At 48.4% G+C, this 19,703-nt stretch overlaps 2 protein-coding genes across 4 annotated transcripts in view; one reads left to right on the forward strand and one right to left on the reverse strand.

The window, feature by feature from the left end:
* Positions 1-19,703, reverse strand: part of TMEM120B (transmembrane protein 120B) — a 74,839-nt gene that overhangs the window by 40,928 nt on the left and 14,208 nt on the right. For 2 of the 3 annotated variants that reach the window (XM_012476940.3, XM_012476939.3), the window contains exon 1: positions 18,762-18,883. The exons of the other annotated variant lie outside the window; for it this stretch is intronic. In XM_012476940.3, coding sequence (XP_012332363.2) covers positions 18,762-18,830 — 69 coding nt within the window. In that variant the 5' untranslated portion in view covers positions 18,831-18,883. Of the gene's footprint in view, positions 1-18,761; positions 18,884-19,703 lie in introns of those variants that run through there. 3 annotated transcript variants of the gene reach the window in all.
* LOC110568813 (high mobility group nucleosome-binding domain-containing protein 4-like) lies at positions 13,857-15,744 on the forward strand. The gene is made up of 3 exons (XM_064379470.1): positions 13,857-13,947; positions 15,304-15,414; positions 15,485-15,744. Exons 1-3 carry the CDS (start codon positions 13,857-13,859, stop codon positions 15,742-15,744), a joined length of 462 nt encoding a protein of 153 aa, XP_064235540.1.

A 19,703-nucleotide genomic window follows, 5' to 3' on the forward strand; every position in this document is an offset into this window, starting at 1 on the left:
GTATTGCTGGATATTTATCCCGCTTCCTGTGTCTGACTATAACCAACGTTGCAACATTGAACAGTATCCGTGCTCAGTCTCTCTGGGCACACAGGCAAGTATGTCTCTAGAGCAGATTTCTCGGGGGAAGAGAAGTAAAATTGCAGGTCAGAGGGTACAGGCTTGTTATTAGATTTAACGTCTTGGCAAACTGCCCTTCAGAGTGGCGATACCAATTTAGACTCCCACCCACAGCATTTAACAGCTGTCCACATCTGAGCAACACTCCATGCTATAAACATTTAATTTTTTCCAGGTATTTTTCTAATGTTCCATGGTGATGTTTCCTGCTCAACGCTAAGGCATCAGACTGGGTAAGGATAATCTGTGCACCTCCCCACAATTTTGTCCCCTAATACACGGGGTCATTCCTGCTCCCTTGCAATTCTCTCGCTCTGCCATTGCCCAGAGTGATTTCAGGGGTGGGGGGTGGTGGGAAGGGATCCATCACTGGAGGTCACACACACCTAGTCCACCCCCAGCCTTAGCTCTAGGCTCAAGATTTGCCAGCCACGAAGGGGACGACAGGGGGTGAGGGAAGCCGAAAACAAGGACTGTAGTGTGGTACATTCTCCACCCCCAGGGCATTCCGCGCCATGCCCTAGCTTTGTGGATTCCACCCTCCTGCCAGCCTCACAAGCAGTGGGAAAGGTCATCAATTCATTTCTAGTATCCTTACTTTTTTTCCAGACTGCTCTTTCTTTCTTTCTGAGACACAGTCTTGCTCTGTTGCACAGGCTGGAGTGCAGTGGCCCGATCTTAGCTTACTGCAACCTCTGCCTTTTGGGTTCAAATGATTCTCTTGCCTCAGACTCCTGAGTAGCTGGGACTATAGGCGCCTGCCACCATGCCCGGCTAATTTTTTTTTTTTTTTTTTTTTTTTTTAAGTAGAGACAGTGTTTCGCCATGTTGGCCAGGCTGGTCTCGAACTCCTGACCTCAGGTGATCCACCCGCCTCAGCCTCCCAAAGTGCTGGGAGTACAGGCATGAACCACCATGCCCAGCCTCTCTTTCGCTTTTTAATTGTGGTAAAATATACATACTTTTAACCATTTGTAAATGTTTTAAATTGTGATAAAATACACAAAAAAATTACCATCTTGCCGGGATCAGTGGCTCACGCCTGTAATCCCAGCACTTTGGGAGGCCGAGGTGGGTGGATCATGAGGTCAAGAGATCAAGACCATCCTGGCCAACATAGTGAAACCTTGTCTCTACTAAAAATGCAAAAATTAGCCGGGCATTTGGCACACGCCTGTAGTCCCAGCTACTTGGGAGGCTAAGGTGGAAGAATCGCTTGAACCCGGGAGGCAGAGGTTGCAGAGAGCTGAGACTGTGCCACTGCACTCCAGTCTGGCGACAGAGCAAGACTCTGTCTCAAAAAAATAAAACAAAAAAAAATTACCATCTTAACCATTTTATTTTATTTTATCTTTTTTTTTTGAGACGGAGTTTCGCTCTTGTTTCCAGGCTGGGGTGCAATGGCGCGATATCGGCTCACCACAACCTCCACCTCCTGGGTTCAGGCAATTCTCCTGCCTCAGCCTCCTAAGTAGCTGGGATTACAGGCATGCGCCACCATGCCCAGCTAATTTTTTGTATTTTTAGTAGAGACGGGGTTTCACCATGTTGACCAGGATGGTCTCGATCTCTTGACCTCGTGATCCACCCGCCTCGGCCTCCCTAAATGCTGGGATTACAAGCATGAGTCACCGCGCCCGGCCATCTTAACCATTTTAAGTGTACAGCACGGTGGCATTACATTCATACTGTGGTACAGTCACATGTCACTTAACAAACAGGATCCTTCTAAGAAATGCATCCTTAGGGGATTTCATCACTGTGCAGACATCAGAGTACCTTCCAGAAACCTGGACGGTGCAGCCTATTGCTGTAGCAGACAGTAACACAGGGGTAAGTATTCTTGTATCTAAATGTATCTAAACAAGGCTGAAGGCAGATCATTTGAGGCCAGGAGTTTGAGACCAGCCTGGCCAATATGGCAAAACCCCTTCTCTACTAAAAATACAACAAAAATTACCTGGGCATAGTGGTACCCACCTGTAATCCCAGCTATTCAGGAGGCTGAGGCAGGAGAATTGCTTAAACTGGGGAGGCAGGAGAATTGCTTAAACTGGGGAGGCAGAGGTTGCAGTGAGCCTAGGTTGCACCATTGCACTCCAGCCTGCGCAACAGAGCAAGACTCTGTCTCAAAAAACAAAATAAACGTATCTAAAAATAAAAAAAGGTAGAGTAAAAATACAGTATCATAATCTCATGGGACAACTGTTGTATATATAATCTCATGGGAGCCACCATCTTTGACAGACACGTCATTAATGCGATGTGTGACTGTCCCACCATCCATTTCCAGAACTTTTTCATCATGCCAAACAGAAACCATGAACCCATCAAATAATTCCCCATTTCACCTTCCCCTCAGCCCCTGGCAACCACTATTCTGTCTTCGGTCTCTATGAATTTGACTACTCTAGGTACTGCCTATAAGTGGAATCATACAATATATGTCTTCTTTTTTTTTTGAGACGGAGTTTCACTCTGTTGCCAGGCTGGAGTGCAACAGCACGATCTCGGCTCACTGCAACCTCCACCTCCTAGGTTCAAGCAATTCTCCTGCCTCAGCCTCCCAAGCAGGTGAAACTACAAGCACACGCTACCAAGCCCAGCTGATTTTTGTGGGATTTTTTTGGTTTTTTGTTTTTTAGTAGAGACGGGGTTTCATGATGTTGGTGAGGATGGTCTCAATCTCTTGACCTCATGATCTGCCCGCCTGGTATTACAGGCGTGAGTCACTGTTCCTGGCCCAGTATATGTCCTTTAATGACTGGCTTATTCATCACTTAGCATAATGTGCTCAAGGCTCATCCGTACTGTGGCATGTATCAGAATTTCCTTCCTTTTTAAGGCTAGGAGTCCACTGTATGGACAGACCACATTTTATTTATACATGCCTCCAATGATGAATGGAAGATGGACTGCTTCCATCTTTTGGCTAATGTGAATAATGCTGCTGTGAACATGGGTGTACAAATATCTTTTTGAGATCCTGCTTTGCTTTTTTTTTTTTTTAAGAGATGGGATCTGTCTGTCACCCAGGTTGCAGTGCAGTGGCAGAACCATGGCTACTGCAGCCTCAAACTCCTGTAGAGATGGTCTCACTATGTTGCCCAGGTTGATCTCCAACTCCTGGGCTGAAGCTATTCTTCCACTTCAGCCTCCCAAAGTGCTGGGACTACAGGTGTGAGCCAGCACATCCCACCTGCTTTCAGTTATTTTAGGTATATACCCAGAAGTGGAATTACTGGATCATACGGTAATTCTATGTTAAACTTTTTGAGGAACCACCATACTGTTTTCTACAGTGGCTGTCTTGATGCACTGTGCGTGGGGCATTTCTGGCAGGCGGAGGAGATACAATCCCAGTCTTTCCTTGGAATTCCTGGCTATTCTTTGCACATGAGGGTGTCTCCAGCAGGCCCTCAGTTGGATCTGTGCTTTGAGATATTTTTTCTAGGAGCAGGATGAGCCAATGGAGGCACTGGAAGCCTCTAGGCCCTGTGGCCTCGAATGGAACCCACTGGCCAGATGGAGGCCTTCTGTTGTTTTTGCCAACCAGGCAGCCACTCCCATTCTGGTTAACGTCCCCACAGTTTCTTTAGGGACCCACCCCTCTGCCACACTCAGTCCATGAAATGTGGCTAGAAGCGGGGTCAAGCCTGCCCACAGGCTCCAGGAGACAGCACATGGCCCAGGCCTGGCCAGTCAGAACATCAGTCTCCTGACGCAGCAGGTGATTCAGGGATGGGCATCTGGAACCAGCAAAACTCAATGGAAGAGCCTTTATGAGAACTGCTCAGAAAGAGAAACTCTTTTCCCCCTAGTTCTGAAGGTAGCAAGGTAGGAACCCAGAGCTCTTAGGGCTGTCTTGCCAGTATCTGGAAGACCCAGCCTGAGAATGAACCCAGTTTGGGAAAACAAGGCAGAGAGGTAGATGAAAGGGAGCCCTAGTGATTGGATTTGAGCCCATGGAACTGCTTACACCTAAAGGTAGCATGCCTCTGACTTCCTAATTACATAAGCAAACACATTCTGTGCTGTTTTGTTTGGCTTTGCCAGTTGGGGCTGAGCATCTCCATTTCAGAAGTGAGTGTCCAAATCCAGATTAATATGGCAAAGAACAGAACTTTCCTTCTGGGCAAAGCTAACCACACTTAGTTAAGTAGAGAAGTTATGAACCTTGGACTCATTGTTACCAATCTCTTGACCAGGGCACTCTTTTTTTTTTTTTTTTTTTTGAGACAGGATCTCTCTCTGTCACCCAGGCTGGAAGCGTAGTCATGCAATCACAGCTCACCACAGCCTCAACCTCCCCAGCTCAAGCAATCCTCCTGCCTCAGCCTCCCAAGTAGCTGGGACCATGGGCACGCTCCACCACGCTTGGCTCATTTTCTACTTTTTTCAGAGATGGGGTCTCATTATGCTGCCCAGGCTGGTCTCAAACTTCTGGGTTCAGGCAATCCTCTTGCCTTGGCCTCCCAAAGTGCTGGGATGACAGGCATGAGCCATGGACCCTGGATGTCATCCTAAAGATGTGAAAACCAGGGACTTGGAAGCTGAGTGAATGATTCCTTCATCAAGCCAGGAACTAAGCAGCACCCCAAAAAATGCACAGCTCTGAACACCTACATTGGGTGTTTTTCCACCAAACTGAGAAACTAAAGCACTTTTTAATTTATTTCATCTGTCTATTTATTTTGAGACCAGGTTATGAAACTGACTTTTATATTTGTAGTAGAGATGGGGTTTTGCCATGTTGCCCAGGCTGATCCACCCACCTTGGCCTCCCAAAGTGCTGGGATTACAGGTGTAAGCCACCATACCCAGCCTGAGGCATTATTGCATTTATTTATTTATTTATTTTGGAGATGGAGTCTCATTCTGTCACCCAGGCTGGAGTGCAACAGCATGATCTCAGCTCACTGCAACCTCCACCTCCCAGTGTTCAAGCGAGTCTCCCTCCCTCAGTCTCCCAAGTAGCTGGGATTACAGGCATGCACCACCACACTTGGCTAATTTTTTTGTTTTTGTTTTTTTTAATTTTTTTTTTTTTTTAAAGACAGGGTTTCACCATGTTGTTCAGGCTGGTCTTGAACTCCTGACTTCAGGTGATCTGCCTGCCTTGGCCTCCAAAGTGCTTGGATTACAGGCGTGAGCTACCACACCCGGCTGAATTTTTGTATTTTTTTAGTAGAGACGTGGTTTCACCATGTTGGCCAGGTTGGTCTCAAACTCCTGACCTCAGGTGATCCACCTGCCTCAGTCTCCCAAAGTGCTGGGATTACAGGCATGAGCTACTGCGCCCAGCCTGAAGCATTATTTTTAACTTCATTGATATATAATTTACATACCATAAAATTCACCCATTTTAAGAATATAATTCAGTGATTTTTATACATTTACCGGGTTGTACAACCATCACCACATCTTGTGTTAGAACCTTCTATCACCCAGTAAGATCCCTGCTGTCTCTTCACAGTCACTGTCCAATCCCCCTTCTTCCCAACCCACAGCAACCTTTAACCGGCTTTCTGTCTCTAGAGGTTTTTGTTTGTTTGTTTGTTTTTTGAGACAGAGTCTCACTTGTTGCCCAGACTGGAGTGCAGTGGCATGATGGTGGCTCACTGCAACCTCTGCCTCCCAGGTTCAACCCATTACCTCCCAGGTTCAACCCATGCCTGTAATCCTAACACTTTGGGAGGCCAAGGCAGGTGGATCACCTGAGGTCAGGAGTTTGACACCAGCCTGGCCAACATGGTGAAACCATGTCTCTACTGTAAATACAAGAATTAGCTGGACGTAGTGGCAGGCACCTGTAGTCTCAGCTACTTTGAAGACAGAGGCTGAGGCACGAGAATTGCTTGAACCTGGGAAGCAGAGGTTGCAGTGAGCCAAGATCACGCCACTGCACTCCACCCTAGGTGACAGAGCAAGACTCTGTCTAGGGGAAAGAAAAGAAAGAAGGAAAGAAGGAAAGAAAGAAAGAAAGGAAAGAAAAGAAAAGAAAGGAAAGAAAAAAGGAAGGAAGAAAGAAAGAAAGAATGAAAGAAAAGAAAGAAGAAAGAAAGAAAGAAAGAAAGATCGATCACTTTAGACCAAGCTGGACAACATAGCGAGATCCCGTCTCTACAAATAGGGAAAAAAAAATTTAATTATAGCTGGCATGGTGATATGTGCCTGCAGTCACAGCTACTTGGGAGAATGAGACAGGAAGATCACTTGGGCCAGGAGGTGAAGGCTGCCGTGAGCCGCGATCACACCACTTCACTCTACTCCTAGTGCCAGAGTGAGACCTTGTCACAAAAAAAAAAAGAAAAGAAAGACTAGTGCACGCAGAGTTGAATGGCCTCACGGATCCTCGTACATGGTATTCCCATCCTCTTCCCCTGCCAAAGAGGTGAACTGCTACGCTGGTCATTTCCTCAACCCACACCCACCCCAGATCAGTCCTGGCTTCCTCTGTGCCCTGAGAGGCTGATCCCTAGGAACTGCCCTCTAGTTAGGTTTGGCCAATGGCAGTCACCAGCATTCTGGAGGGTGGGAGGAGAGAGAGGCCAGGTTCCTCCTGCCTCCTCCCTGTTTTGCTGCCCCTTCATCTACTATAGCTCCTGACTCGAGCTCCTGCCGCCCAGCACAACCTTGTGCCAAGCTCTGATGACTCCTCCTCTTTTAGGATGAGGACTAGTAACAGCTCCCTGCTGTGGCCAGCCCATACCTGAGCCTGAGCAACACAGCAAGACCCTGTCTCTGCAAAATATTTAAAAATTAGCTGCGCACAGTGGCACGTGCCTATAGTCCCAGATACTCAGGAGGCTGACGTGGGAGGATAGCTTAAGCCCAGGAGTTCAAGTGTACAGTGAGCTATGATCCCACCACTGCACTTCAGCTGAGTGTTGGAGTTAGCTCCCCAGCCTTAAAAAAAAAAAAAAAAATCTAGGCCACCTGGCCTGGAAAAAAAAAAGTAAATTTACAAAACCGCCCACACCGTTGTAAATAGACCCTTATTTTCAGTGAGACCTTTTTGAGATAGCCATTGACTTCTTGCTTGGGCCCTGCCTGAATTTTCACAATGGTACCAACTTTGGTCTCTATCACCCCTTTGCAAGTCTTTATAACTGGACTACACACAATGTATCACTAAGCAATACACTGTGTTGTTTGGAATGTTTTTGCCTTTATTACACGTGCCACATTGTACACACCCCTCTGCGACTTTCTGCCGGATGTTGACACAGCTAGCTCAGTTTATTCATTCTCCTGATTCACCCCTCTCTGGACACTCAGTGTAATGATCCATTCCCATAGACATTCAGGTTGCCAATTTTTAGTTGTGTTATAAAAACTACCGTACCTGGCTGCTATGTGAATTTTTAACTGTGTGAATATGTATTACTTACAAAAATGTAGAATGGAGGGTGGGCACAGTGGCTCACACCTGAAATCCCAGCACTTTGGGAGGTAAACGTGGGCAGATCATGAGGTCAGGAGTTCGAGACCAGCCTGACCAACGTGGTGAAACCCCATCTCTACTAAAAATATAAAAATTAGCTGGGCATGGTGGCACGCACCTTTAATCCCAGCTATTTAGGAGGCTGAGGCAGGAGAATCACTTGAACCAGGGAGGCAGAGGTTGGAGTGAGCCGAGATCACACCACTGCTCTCCAGCCTGAGTGACAGAGCGAGACTCCGTCTCAAAAAAAAAAAAAACATAGAATGGATTCCATTCAAAAAAACAGGAGGGCTGGGCACTCAGCCTATAGCCTCAGAGTCTCAGCACTTTGGGAGGCCGAAATGGGAGGAATGTTTGAGGCCAAAAGTTTAAGACCAGCCTGGGCAACATGATGAAACCCCATCTCTATAAAAAATAAAAAAATTAGCCAAGTATGGTGGTGTGTGCCTGTAGTTGCAGCTACACAGGAGACTGAAGAGGAAGGATCGCTTGAGCCCAGGAAGTTGAAGCTGCAGTGAGCCATGACCGGGCTACTGCACTCCAGCCTGGGCAACAAAGTGAGACTCTTTTATAAAACAACAAGGAGAAGCGCTAACATGAGCTCTGTGAGCTGGCATGCCCGGAGTGTCTTTCCTACTTGTCTAATTACCATCCTCGCATGTAGAAGACACAAACAAGCAAGTTTCCTTTAGAAGATTCCGGGATCTCTGCCACCTCTGCTGTCCTCTGAGGCCCATGCTCTGCCCCAGTGGGAAGATGAGGTTAATGACTCCAGTTCCCAACACAGCTGTGAAACATCTGGTGACACCTCCTTAACACACCTTCACTGTCAGAAGATCCAGAACTGGAGAGTCAACATTTGCTGCAGGAATTGCCAGAGGAATCTCACGGCATTTACAGACAGGGTTCTGGCCCAGGAGCATTGGCAGTTGCTGGGCAGTCCTGCAGACTGCAACAGGGCCACGCCGGCACTTAGATGTAGTGCCTTAGAGCTGTGCCTCTTGCTGGTGGGGAATTTTCAGGAGATTACTTTTTTTAAAGACGGTCTTACTCTGTCGCCCAGTCTGGAGTGCAGTGACACAATCACGGCTGCTCACCACAGCCTTCACCTCCCTGGGCTCAGGCGATCCTCCTCTCTCAGCCTCCCGAGTAGCTGAAACTACAGGCCTGTGCCATGATGCCTGGCTAGTTTTTGTATTTTTTTGTAGAGACAGGAGTTTTACCATGTTGCCCAGGCTGGTCTCAAACTCCTGAGCTCAAATGACCTGCCCATCTTGCCCTCCCAAGGTGCCAGGATTACAGGCATGAGCCACCGTGCCCGGACAAGAGATTACTTTTATAGAGCTCTAAGAAATCAACTTCAAATAGACTCTGAGACGCTGACTATACTTAACTAGGACTCATCACCATAGAAACACTACCAAGGATGACTTCACCTAATGTGTACGCATCCTGTGCCAGGGTAGATTCTGAGTCATGCGTCGGAATCGATGAACGGTATGTTACGGGAGCGGTAAGTGGGGGTCTGTGTGTGGGAGGCAGGCATTTGGGCAGCAGGATAACACCATGCTTAAGTGATTGGATGCTGCAGTCAGGTTGCCTGAGTTCAGATCCAGAGCCTGCCACTTATTAGCTAAGTTATGTAATCCTTCTGTGCCAGTTTCATCAACTGTGAAAGAGCTGGGAGATGAGGTGCGTGCAGCCGGCTAGGCACTGTCACAAAGATATGACATCATCAAGAATGCAGTGTTGGCTGGGCACGGTGGCTCACGCCTGTAATCCCAGCACTTTGGGAGGCCGAGGCGGGCAGATCACCTGAGGTCAGGAGTTCAAAACCGGCTTGGCCAACATGGTGAAACCCTGTCACTACTAAAAATACAAAAATTAGCCAGGAATGGTGGCATGCACCTCTAGTCCTCTAGTCCCAGCTACCTGGGAGGCTGAGGCAGGAGAACTGCTTGAACCCGGGAGGCGGAGGTTGCAGTGAGCCCAGATGGAGCCACTGCACGCCAGCCTGGGCAACGAGAGCGAAACTCCACCTCAAAACCAAAAAGAATGCAACATGGCCTAACATGCAACTGTGAACCACCCCCTTAACCTACACCTGTTGGCAGTTTAAGCAGTGTCCAACAGATGCCACTGTTTCCCCTGAAAGAAAAAAATTTTTGAGATAGGGTCTCACTCTGTCACTCAGGCTGGAGTGCAGTGCCACAATCTCAGCTCACTGCAACCTCCACTTCCTGAACCTAGGTAATCCTCCTGTTTCAGCCTCCCAAGCAACACCACCATGCCTAATTTTTGTGTTTTTTGTAGAGTCAGGGTGTCACCACATTGCCCAAGCTGGTCTCAAACTCCTGGGTTCAAGCGATCTACCTGCCTCAGCCTCCGAAAGTGTTGAGATTACAGGTGTAAGCCACTGTACCCAGCCAGTAATTTCTAATTACCTCCCCAAAAGATGCCTGTCCAGCATCCCTCTCTCTTGTTTTGTTTTGTTTTGTTTTAATTTTTATTTTGAGACAGAGTCTTGCACTGTTGCGCAGGCTGGAGTGCAGTGGTGTGATCTCCGCTCACTGCAACCTACACCTCCCGGGTTCAAGCGATTCTCCTGCCTCAGCCTCCCAAGTAGCTGGGATTATAGGCACCCACCACCATGCCCAGCTAATTTTTTGTAGTTTTTATCGTAGAGATTGGGTTTCACTATGTTGGCCAGGATGGTCTCGAACTCCTGACCTCGTGATCTGCCCGCCTTGGCCTTCCAAAATGGAATTACAGGCGGAGCCACTGCGCCCAGCCTGTTTTGTTTTGTTTTTAACTACTGGCATTTTGATTTTCCCTGGTGGGACCATCCCTCCCCAACTAATTTCATGTAGTATGATGGCACTGATCCCACTTCTAGGCTTCAGGAGCAGACATGTGAGCAAGGCCTGGCCAATTAGTACCGCGGTGACTGGTTAAGAGATAGTCACATGACCCAAACTGGGCCAATCAGAGTCAGCCCTGGGACTTGCTGAAACTACAGGGGGAAAGGATGCTCTGTTTCTGCCAGAGCCGCTAAGCTGGTAGATGTTAGCTGAGATGTCATCTTTGCCACATGGCAGGGACTACCTGAGAATAATGCTGATGCAGAGGAGAAAGAGAGACATCCACACACAGACATCAGCTGAGCTCCTGGATTCAGCCTTGCCTGAAGCCATTTGCCACTAGATTTGACTCAATAAACCCCTTTTTTGCTTAAAACCAATCAGACTGGGATTTTTCATTTGTAACTAAGAGTCCTGATAATGCACTGTGTGAAAGCACTATACAAATGAAAAGGGACTCAGCAAGTTCAAAACTTTTCTTATAGAGCTAGGTGCCTTAGGATACTTTTGGAGCCTACTGTGTTAGAACCCAAAAAGTATCTGAGTTATATAGCAGGTGTAGGTTCAAATTCTGGCTCCACGACTTTCAAGTTACTTAACATCTCTTAGCTTTACCTCCTCATCTAAAAAACAGGATTGTCATTCATTCATTCATTCATTCATTCATTTTTGAGACAGGATCTCTCTCCATCTCCCAGGCTGAAGTACAGTGGCAAGATCTTGGCTCATTGCAACCTCTGCCTCCTGGGCTTAAGCGATTCTCCAGCCTCAGCCTCCCAAGTAGCTGGGATTACAGGAGCCAGCCACCAATGCCCAGCTAATTTGTATATTTTTTTTGTGGTGACCAAGTTCACCATGTTGCCCAGGCTAGTCTTGAACACCTAAGCTCAAAGTGTTCTGCCTGCCTTGGCCTCCCAAAGTGCTGGGATTACAAGGATGAGCCACTGCGCCCAACCATGGGTTGTCATTTAGATTAAATGGGATAATCTATGTTTCACACAGTTAACTATTATTGTTATTGTTATGATTATTACTGTCAGCCTTTGTTTTGTAGATAAAGAAACTCAAGCCGAAAGAGGTGGCTCACCATATTCAGATACTAGACAATGGCAGAGCTAGGACTTGAACTCAAGAATACTGACTCCCTGTGCAGTGTTTTTTTTCCACACAATCTGCTACTTAAAGAAAGACACCCAGCCAGACGCAGTGGCTCACGCCTGTAATCACAGGGCTTTGGGAGGCCACGGTGGGCAGATCACGAGGTCAGGAGTTCGAGACCAGCCTGGCCAACATATTGAAACCCCATCTCTACTAAAAGTACAAAAATTAGCCAGGCATGGTGGCATGTGCCTGCAGTCCCAGCTGCTCAGGAGGCTGAGGCAGAATTGCTTGAACCCAGGAGGCAGGGGTTGTGATGAGCCAAGATCGCACCACTGCACTTCAGCCTGGACAACAGAGGAGACTCTCACTGTTTCAAAAAAAAAAAAAAGATGCCCCACAAGCCAAGCCAAAGATGGAAGATAAACAAAAGCTAATAGGAGTACCCAGGGTACAGATCAGCCTTGGGCAGTGGTTAAGAGCACAGACACTGGTGTTCAACAACCTGGGATCAAATCCTGACTCCAGCACTGATAGGCCATGTGACCTTGGGTAATTTACTTAACCTCTATAAAATGAAGATTCCAGGATCTACTTCATAGGGTTATTAATGAAATAATGCTGATCTTCTTGCTTTGAGCCTGTATCCTTGATGTCTTTTCTATACACAGCAGCCAGATGGATGCACACATCATTGACAGTAAAAGCTAAAATCTTTACAATGGCCTTCAAGGCCGTTGCATCACCGTGAGGTCAGGCCTAGGGAAGAGCCACTTAGGGCCACCTCCTTCCTTGGCTGGGAGGGACAAGGTCAGGTTTCCAGTGATCCAAGGCAGGAAATGCTCATTAAATTACTTGCCCTAGTGTCTGTAAGTGACCTTCTGCGGTCACACCACAGGCCAGAAGACCAGGCGCACACTGGTCTCAGACAAGCACTCAACTCACCAGCATGGCTGAAACCCCAACCACCCAAAAACTAAGTCCTTGTGGAGACTCAACTGTCCCCCAGGGTTCAGGAAGGCCCTGACACATGTAAATCACCGTCCAAAGAAAACTGATCCTTTCCTCTAGAGAGTCCCAGAGATTATGTTGGGTTTTCTTGTGTTAGGGAGGGGGGAAATTCCAAAGACCTTTCAAATCCTCTGGGGTCTGAGAATTAGGTTTGCTCTTTCTTTCCTTCACTTAAAAAAGGGAAGCCGGGCATGATGGCTCATGCCTGTAATCCCAGCACTCTGGAAGCCTGAAGCGGGTGAATCATGAGGTCAGGAATTCAAGACCACCCTGGCGAAGATGGTGAAACTCTGTCTCTACTAAAAATAGAAAAATTAGCCGGGCACAGTGGCGGACGCCTGTAATCCCAGCTACTCAGGAGGCTGAGGCAGGAGAATCTCTTGAACCCAGGAGGTGGAAGTTGCAGTGAGCTGAGATCATGCCACTGCACTCCAGCCTGGGCAACAGAGTGAGACTGTCACACACACACACACATACACACACACACACACACAAACACATACACACACAAAGGAAAAAAGAGGTAAGGCATAGACATTACACATCACCCCAGAATCAAGGCGATACAAACATGAAACCCTCCACTTGGATTTTAAGGAAGATGTAGGAAAATTAAAATAGACCAGGATTTTCTGGTAGAAAAAAAAATCCTTCCTATTGTTAAGCTTTCCAGTTGACTGTGCCCACCTACCTACCTGCTGTTACCTGCTTGTGCCTCAACAAATCTTTTTTTTTTTTGAGACAGGGTCTGGCTCTGTCACCCAGGCTACAGTACAGTGGTGCAATCATGGCTCACTGCAGCCTTGACCCCTGGGGCTCAGGCAGCCCTCCTACTTCAGCCTCCCTAGTAGCTGGGACCACAAGCATGCACTACCACGACCAGCTAATTCTTTTATTATTTGTAGAGACAGGGGTTTCCCTATATTGCCCAGCCTGGTCTCGAACTGCTGGGCAATCCTGCTGGGAGCGATCCTCCCAACTTGTCATCCCAAAGTGCTGGGATCACAGGTATGAACCACCAAGACAGGCTCCTAACAAATACCTCGTATCCAAAACTGTCAAGTACATATACAATGGACATCCTACTTATATACAGAATCCCAGAGCCTTTCATCTTGAGAGTTCAGAGCTCTCACATTTAACATGAAGGAGAGGGCGAGAAGGCAGAGAAGGGTCTCCCAACATTTAGAGAACTAAATTCTAGCCCCAGCTTTACCACTAACTAGCTGTGTGACCCCCATCCAGCCAATTAGCATGTCCAAGCTTCAATTTCCTCATTTGTGAACTGAGGATGTAGACAGTAGTTTCTACTCCAGTCTATGACCTTGACACCGGGAGCCATCCCTGACTGGCCCCTGCCCCAGCAGCTGACCACCAAAGCCCAGAGCCAGCAGGGTCCCTCTTCCCCAAGTAGGATGCAATCCCTTCTAGTTCCCCCATCATGAACTGAGTAGGAGGCCTCAGTTTCCACTTACTCTGACCTTCTTCTACAATGCTTGTGGTGCACCAGGGGACAAAATCTAGAACTGATTCCCAATCCCTTTGTCCCTAACACACCTGAGCATCCTGGAGACCAAGTAAAAAAGAATCAGACAACTCCTTTGCAACCTCTACCTGCCAAGACTTGCTATCTAATTGCTGTTAATTGCATTAATTGCATAGCTCTGAAGTGTTGTTGTTGGATTTTTTTGGGGGGTGGGGGTGGGGATGAAGTCTCACTCTGTTGTCCAGGCTGGAGTGCAATGGTGTGGTCTTGGCTCACTGCAACCTCTGCCTCCCAGGTTCAAGCAATCCTCCTGCCTCAGCCACCCAAGTAGCTGGGATTACAGGTGCATGCCATCACACCCGGCTAATTTTGTATTTTTAGTAAAGATGGGGTTTCACTATGTTGGCCAAGCTGGTCTCGAACCCCTGACCTTGTGAGCCGCCTGCCTCCACCTCCCAAAGTGCTAGGATTACAGGTATGAGCCATTGTGCCTGACCTTGCTCTGAAGTATTCTCTTCCCCCTCCTCTACCTAGTCTAAGGCAGGGCAAGGGACAGGAATTATGAACAACATAAGCTTCACACAGAAAAGCAAACCTCTTCTCTTCTCCCATTCCCAACCCTAATACCCACTCTGTGGCTCCACAGCTGACCATGACCTCAGAGCCCAGTAGGACAAAGTATTAAGAAGTGGTTTTTACAGAATTGGCTTTAAAATATCTTTAAAAAAAAAAAAAAGGAAAAGAAAAAAAAAAAGAAGTGGCTGAGGGCCAGGCACAGTGGCTCATGCCTGTAATCCCAGCACTTTGGGAGGCGAAGGCAGGTCTTGAACCGGGGAGGCAGAGGCTGCAGCGAGCCGAGATCACACCACTGCACTCCAGCCTGGGTGACAGTGAGACTCCAGCTCAAGAAAAAAAACAGGCTGGGCACGGTGGCTGATGCCTGTAATCCCAGCACTTTGGGAGGCCGAGGCCAGCAGATCACGAAGTCAGGAGATTGAGACCATACTGGTCAACATGATGAATGAAATCTATCTCTACTAAAATACAAAAAATTAGCTGTGTGTGGTGGTGCATGCCTGTAGTCCCAGCTACTCGGGAGGCTGAGGCAGGGGAATTGCTTGAACCCGGAGCAGAGATTGCAGTGAGCTGAAATCGAGCTACTAGCAATAGAGCCTAGTATATTCCAGCCTAGCAATAGAGCAAGACTGCCTCTTAAAAAAAAAGAGGGGGCGCTTCCTGTTCGCCGCGGTGCCCGGCTGCGATCGTCTTCTCTATCTCAGGGCCGGTGCTGGCCCTGCCCACGCCTAGGGCTCTGGTGTTGCCAGGGCGGCAGCTGGGGTTCCCACGCCCCTTGGACGCCCACGAGACTCTGACATCTTTCCAGGAGCAGCGTGAGGAAGACAGACGCGCCCACCAGGACTTCTTAAGCCGCCTGCCAACGCTGCTGCCACCATGCCCAAGGAAAGGCAAAAGGAGATGCTAAAGGTGATAAAGCAAAGGTGAAGGATGAGCCACAGAGATCGGCGCGGTTGTCTGCTAAACCAGCTCCTCCAAAACCAGAGCCCAGGCCTAAAAAGGTCCCTGGAAAGAAGGGAGAGAAGCTACCCAAAGGGAGAAAGGGGAAAGCAGTTGCTGGCAAGGATGGGAACAACCCTGCAAAAAACCGAGATGCCTCTACGCTCCAGTCCCAGAAAGCGGAAGGCACTGGGGATGCCAAGTGAAATGGACAGTTTTGATACATCTGTACTTATAGTGACTCTACTGTTTGAAATACTATTTTTTTAAATTGAGTTTTATAAAGCTGTAGAAGTTTGGTTCTCTTTTTTAAGTTGTGTTGTTAGCACACAGGATACTTCATTGTCTTTTGTGGAAAGGGCAAATACCACTAATAGGGTGTATCTCAGAAATGGAATTAAAATAGGGGAAAGTAAGACTTTCTGTCCCGGTTTTTGAAGATTGTTCTTGATTCCCAGGAGACATTCTCTGACATTCCCATGTCAGCCACTTGGGCACAGAAGTCTTACAGTGTAGGGAAGCAAAACTTCATGTCTTCTCCTTCCCTGATGCCATCAACATAGACTTAACTTCCTTAAACCGAGAGTCTTGATGTAGCCTTGGCAGTCCGAAAATCAGCTGTGTTAGGTAACAAAACTCAGGCTCTCCAGTGATGACATCGAAATGGTGTCGCTCAAAAGAGCCAAGATGCCTGCTTTTAGTTTGTGGATTCATCCTGCAGGTTTTACTTGATTTCCTCCATATCAAAGTGGGCCTGGGAAAAGTTCGTACATGCCTCATGTGAAGTGTCCACCCTCTCTGAATATCTTTCTTGTTCAGAGCAGCAATAAAATATATTGTTAACTTTTACAGTGACTTTCAGAGGAGGAGAGTTTGGAAATTATAAAGTGTTGACTATTTCCTGATGAAAATAAATGTTTTTAAAAAGTATAATATAAAGCTGAATACTAGTTGGTTTGTGGGAGATCCTTTCCTACCAAAGTCATAAATATATCCTTTACTGCCTTGTAGAAGTTTTATAGTTTTTCTTTCACATTTGTCTTTAGTCTGCCCTAAACTGCTTTTTGTGAAAATTAAGAGTTAGAAATTCAATTTAATATTTTTCATATGGCAAAGTGGTTGTCTCAGCACTACTTACTGAAAAGTTTATCCTTTCTCCAGTGATTTGTAATACTGCCTCTTTTTCATAAATTAAGTGTTTGTGTACATGTTTGAGTATTTTGATGGTTTCTATTCTGACTCATGTCAATTTGTCTTATCTTGTAGCAGTATAATACAGTCCTCATTATTACAACTTTAGAAAAAGGTCTTGATAAAAACCAAGATGCCTCCACATTTTGTCGTAATTTTAACCAATCTCACCTCTGTCTCCAGTATCACCACAAATTTTTTCTTCCTTGGAGTGTCTTGGCTATTCTAAGTCATCTGTTCTTCTATATAACTTCTAGAGGATCAACAAGTTATAAATCAAACAAACCCAAGAATGTTTAAATTTTGATTGGATTTGTATTGAATGTATAGATTAATTTGGTAAGCCATGTCATCTTTACAATGTTGTCTTCCAATCCATGAATATGGTACAGCTGTCCATTTACTTAGGCCTTTGACATATCTTTCAATAAAGTTTATAATTTTCTCCATTAAAAAAAAAGAGGAGGGGGCCGGGTGCGATGGCTCACGCCTGTAATTCCAGTACTTTGGGAGGCCAAGGCAGGTGGATCATGAGGTCAGGAGATCAAGAACACCCTAACACCATGAAACCCTGTCTCTACTAAAAATACAAAAAATTAGCTGGGCGTGGTAGTGTGCGCCTGTAGTTCCCAGCTACTTGGGAGGCTGAGGCAGTAGAATCGCTTGAGCCCTGGAGGCAGAGGTTGCAGTCAGCTAAGACTGTGCCACAGCACAGCACTCCAGCCTGGGTGACAGATTGAGGAAAAAAAAAAACAAAAAACAAGAAGTAGTTGAGTCTTGGAGCCAAAAGGATCCTCTGGGAACTGGATGGGACCCAGGCCCTAGAGAAGGCATCAACCTACACATGCTGGACAGGCCAAGATGGGTCTAGGTCCCTTCCCCTCTGTTCATGCCTGAAACTGCACCACCGTTCCTGCCCGGACTCTCCAGCACCCCTCTGTCTATAGGTCAGAATCTCCAACCTCGTGTCTAGAAAGACCCATCAGAGATTCCCTTGGCAATCTCCTCTCCCCTCTTCTGCACACTGTAGGAGGCCAACTGAGCTGCAGACAAGGGCTACATGGACAGGGACAATGTCACTGCTCCAAATGAAAGGATTGGGGTGAGGGTGTGCAATGCAATTTCAGGCAAAGCCAACCTTTCAAAAACAATCCCGTGGCTGGAGAGGAAACATCCCTGTCTTCCAAAATAGTCCCTGAGTCCCTCTTGGCCAACCCCAAGGATTCCTGAGGCGTCTCTAGTCAACACCGTAGGTAGCTGGGGCCTCTCTGAACTTCTTATCAGGAACGACTGCTGCCAGGACCGCCCCCCTCCCAGCGGCAATGCCGTTCTCTCAGGGAACCCCCCCCTTTACACCCGCCGTCACCCCACCCTGTATCAGGCTCTGGGCCATAAGGATAGGGCTGGGAGCTTCCTCTATCACTGGGTGAGGCAACCCAGCTGTCCGAACTGACAGATGCTCTTCACGCCAAACTCAGCCTGCAGCAGCGTCAGAGCCCCCAAAGACAGGAAATAGGGGTCTCTAATCACCAAGCACAGCCTAGAGGTTCAAGGTGAAACGCTCCTAAGTACACCTCCCGAAATAGAGCTGCAGGACAGGGCTACCCCGCCAGAGTACGGATGGGAGCTGAGCTACCAAAAGCAGATGGGAGGGGGCGGGGTGGGATTCGGGGAGACCCTGCAGAGGTGGGGGCTGGGCTGTTCTCTTGAACTCGCCCCCACCAAGATGAACACGCCTGGAACTTGCCTCAAAGGCCACGAACCAACTTTCTGCAGCGAAGCGGGTGCGTGGAGCAGAGAGCCAGTGACAGGGCGGCGGAAGGGGGAGCTGCGACCCGGTGCCCCATGTGGACGAAGAGCCCAAGCGCCTGGAGATGGGAGGGGGCTGGTCCACGCCGCCAGTCCGCCCCAGGGCCTCGCCAGGGCACTCCCTAGGCCCTGACTGTCCCCACCGCCTGGGCTGGGGACTCGGGCAAAGGAAGGCGCTGCACCGCGCGCAGCAGAGTTGCGGGACCAGGTGGTCTGGCCCTACCTGCAGTTCTTGAAATTCTCCCTCCAGCTCGTGCCATTCGCGCTCGCAACGCTCCAGCTGCCCGGACATGGTGCGTTGGTGCAAGGCACCAGCGGCGGTGTCGGCTGCTCCCGCAGCGCGGCTCGGCGGCCACCCCAGTGCCCCACGCCCGCGCGCTAGCCAGCCGCCCTCGGAGGAGCCAGCTGTTTCTGCGCAGCCGGAGCCACGCGCGCACCTGACGTCACGGCCCCGCCCCGGCGCCGGCCCCGCCCCACGCCCGGGAGGCAGGGCCGCGCATGCGCATCCTCCCCCGCCCCGCCCCGCGCACCAGGCCCGGACTTTAGCAAGGCTGCAAGGTCTTGCAGGGTCTGTTGCGGCCCCCTTGGGTGCCTCTATGCTTCCAGAATCTCTCTCTTCCAAGAACAGCTGGGGAACTTTGCAGGTTGCATTTGCAGAGCTTGTTTGACTTAGATTGTGTGTCTAGAATTTGGGGAATGAAAGGAGATTTGGGGGACGTGAAGGCTTACCCCCCCACACCCCGCGTCATTGCCTGACCTGAGCTCAGGCCAGCGCCCCAGAAGGCTAGAGGTGACATCGACCCTCCAGCAAGGTCGGGGGCCAGGCGGCGCAGCGCCGAGGGCGCGGTCATCTCACGTTGTCATTGTTATGTGCTGCAGCTAATACATCCTAGTTTCCTGCCCTCTAATGTTTTGGGTGACGTTCTTGACAGCTGTTTCTGTCGCTCAGGGTCACAACCGCCTCCAAGCCGATTAAATCCAGTTCTGTCCCCTCCTCTGCCAAATCCTGCAAGAACTGCCCCTGCCTAGCTTTCCAGTCCCTTCTCCTATGTCACCGCCCTGGACGCGTACCCTCCAGCCATTGCTTTTTCTCTTCCTGACTCTGCATGGAACTTTCTTCCCTCTAAATCTTCATATGATATGCCTTCTTTTCTTTTCTTTTTTT

This window comes from Aotus nancymaae, unplaced genomic scaffold (assembly GCF_030222135.1).
Source record: "Aotus nancymaae isolate 86718 unplaced genomic scaffold, 86718_ANA_hifiasm-v0.15.2.pri h1tg000021l, whole genome shotgun sequence".
Taxonomy (NCBI): domain Eukaryota; kingdom Metazoa; phylum Chordata; class Mammalia; order Primates; family Aotidae; genus Aotus; species Aotus nancymaae.

Coding starts and splice junctions, on each gene's coding strand:
- LOC110568813 (XM_064379470.1), top strand. CDS start 13,857: ATGACCTTGACACCGGGAGCCATCCCTGACTGGCCCCTGCCCCAGCAG. Junction 13,948..15,303: donor GCAGGGTCCCTCTTCCCCAA/GTAGGATGCAAT, acceptor TCTCTATCTCAG/GGCCGGTGCTGGCCCTGCCC. Junction 15,415..15,484: donor GACATCTTTCCAGGAGCAGC/GTGAGGAAGACA, acceptor ACCATGCCCAAG/GAAAGGCAAAAGGAGATGCT.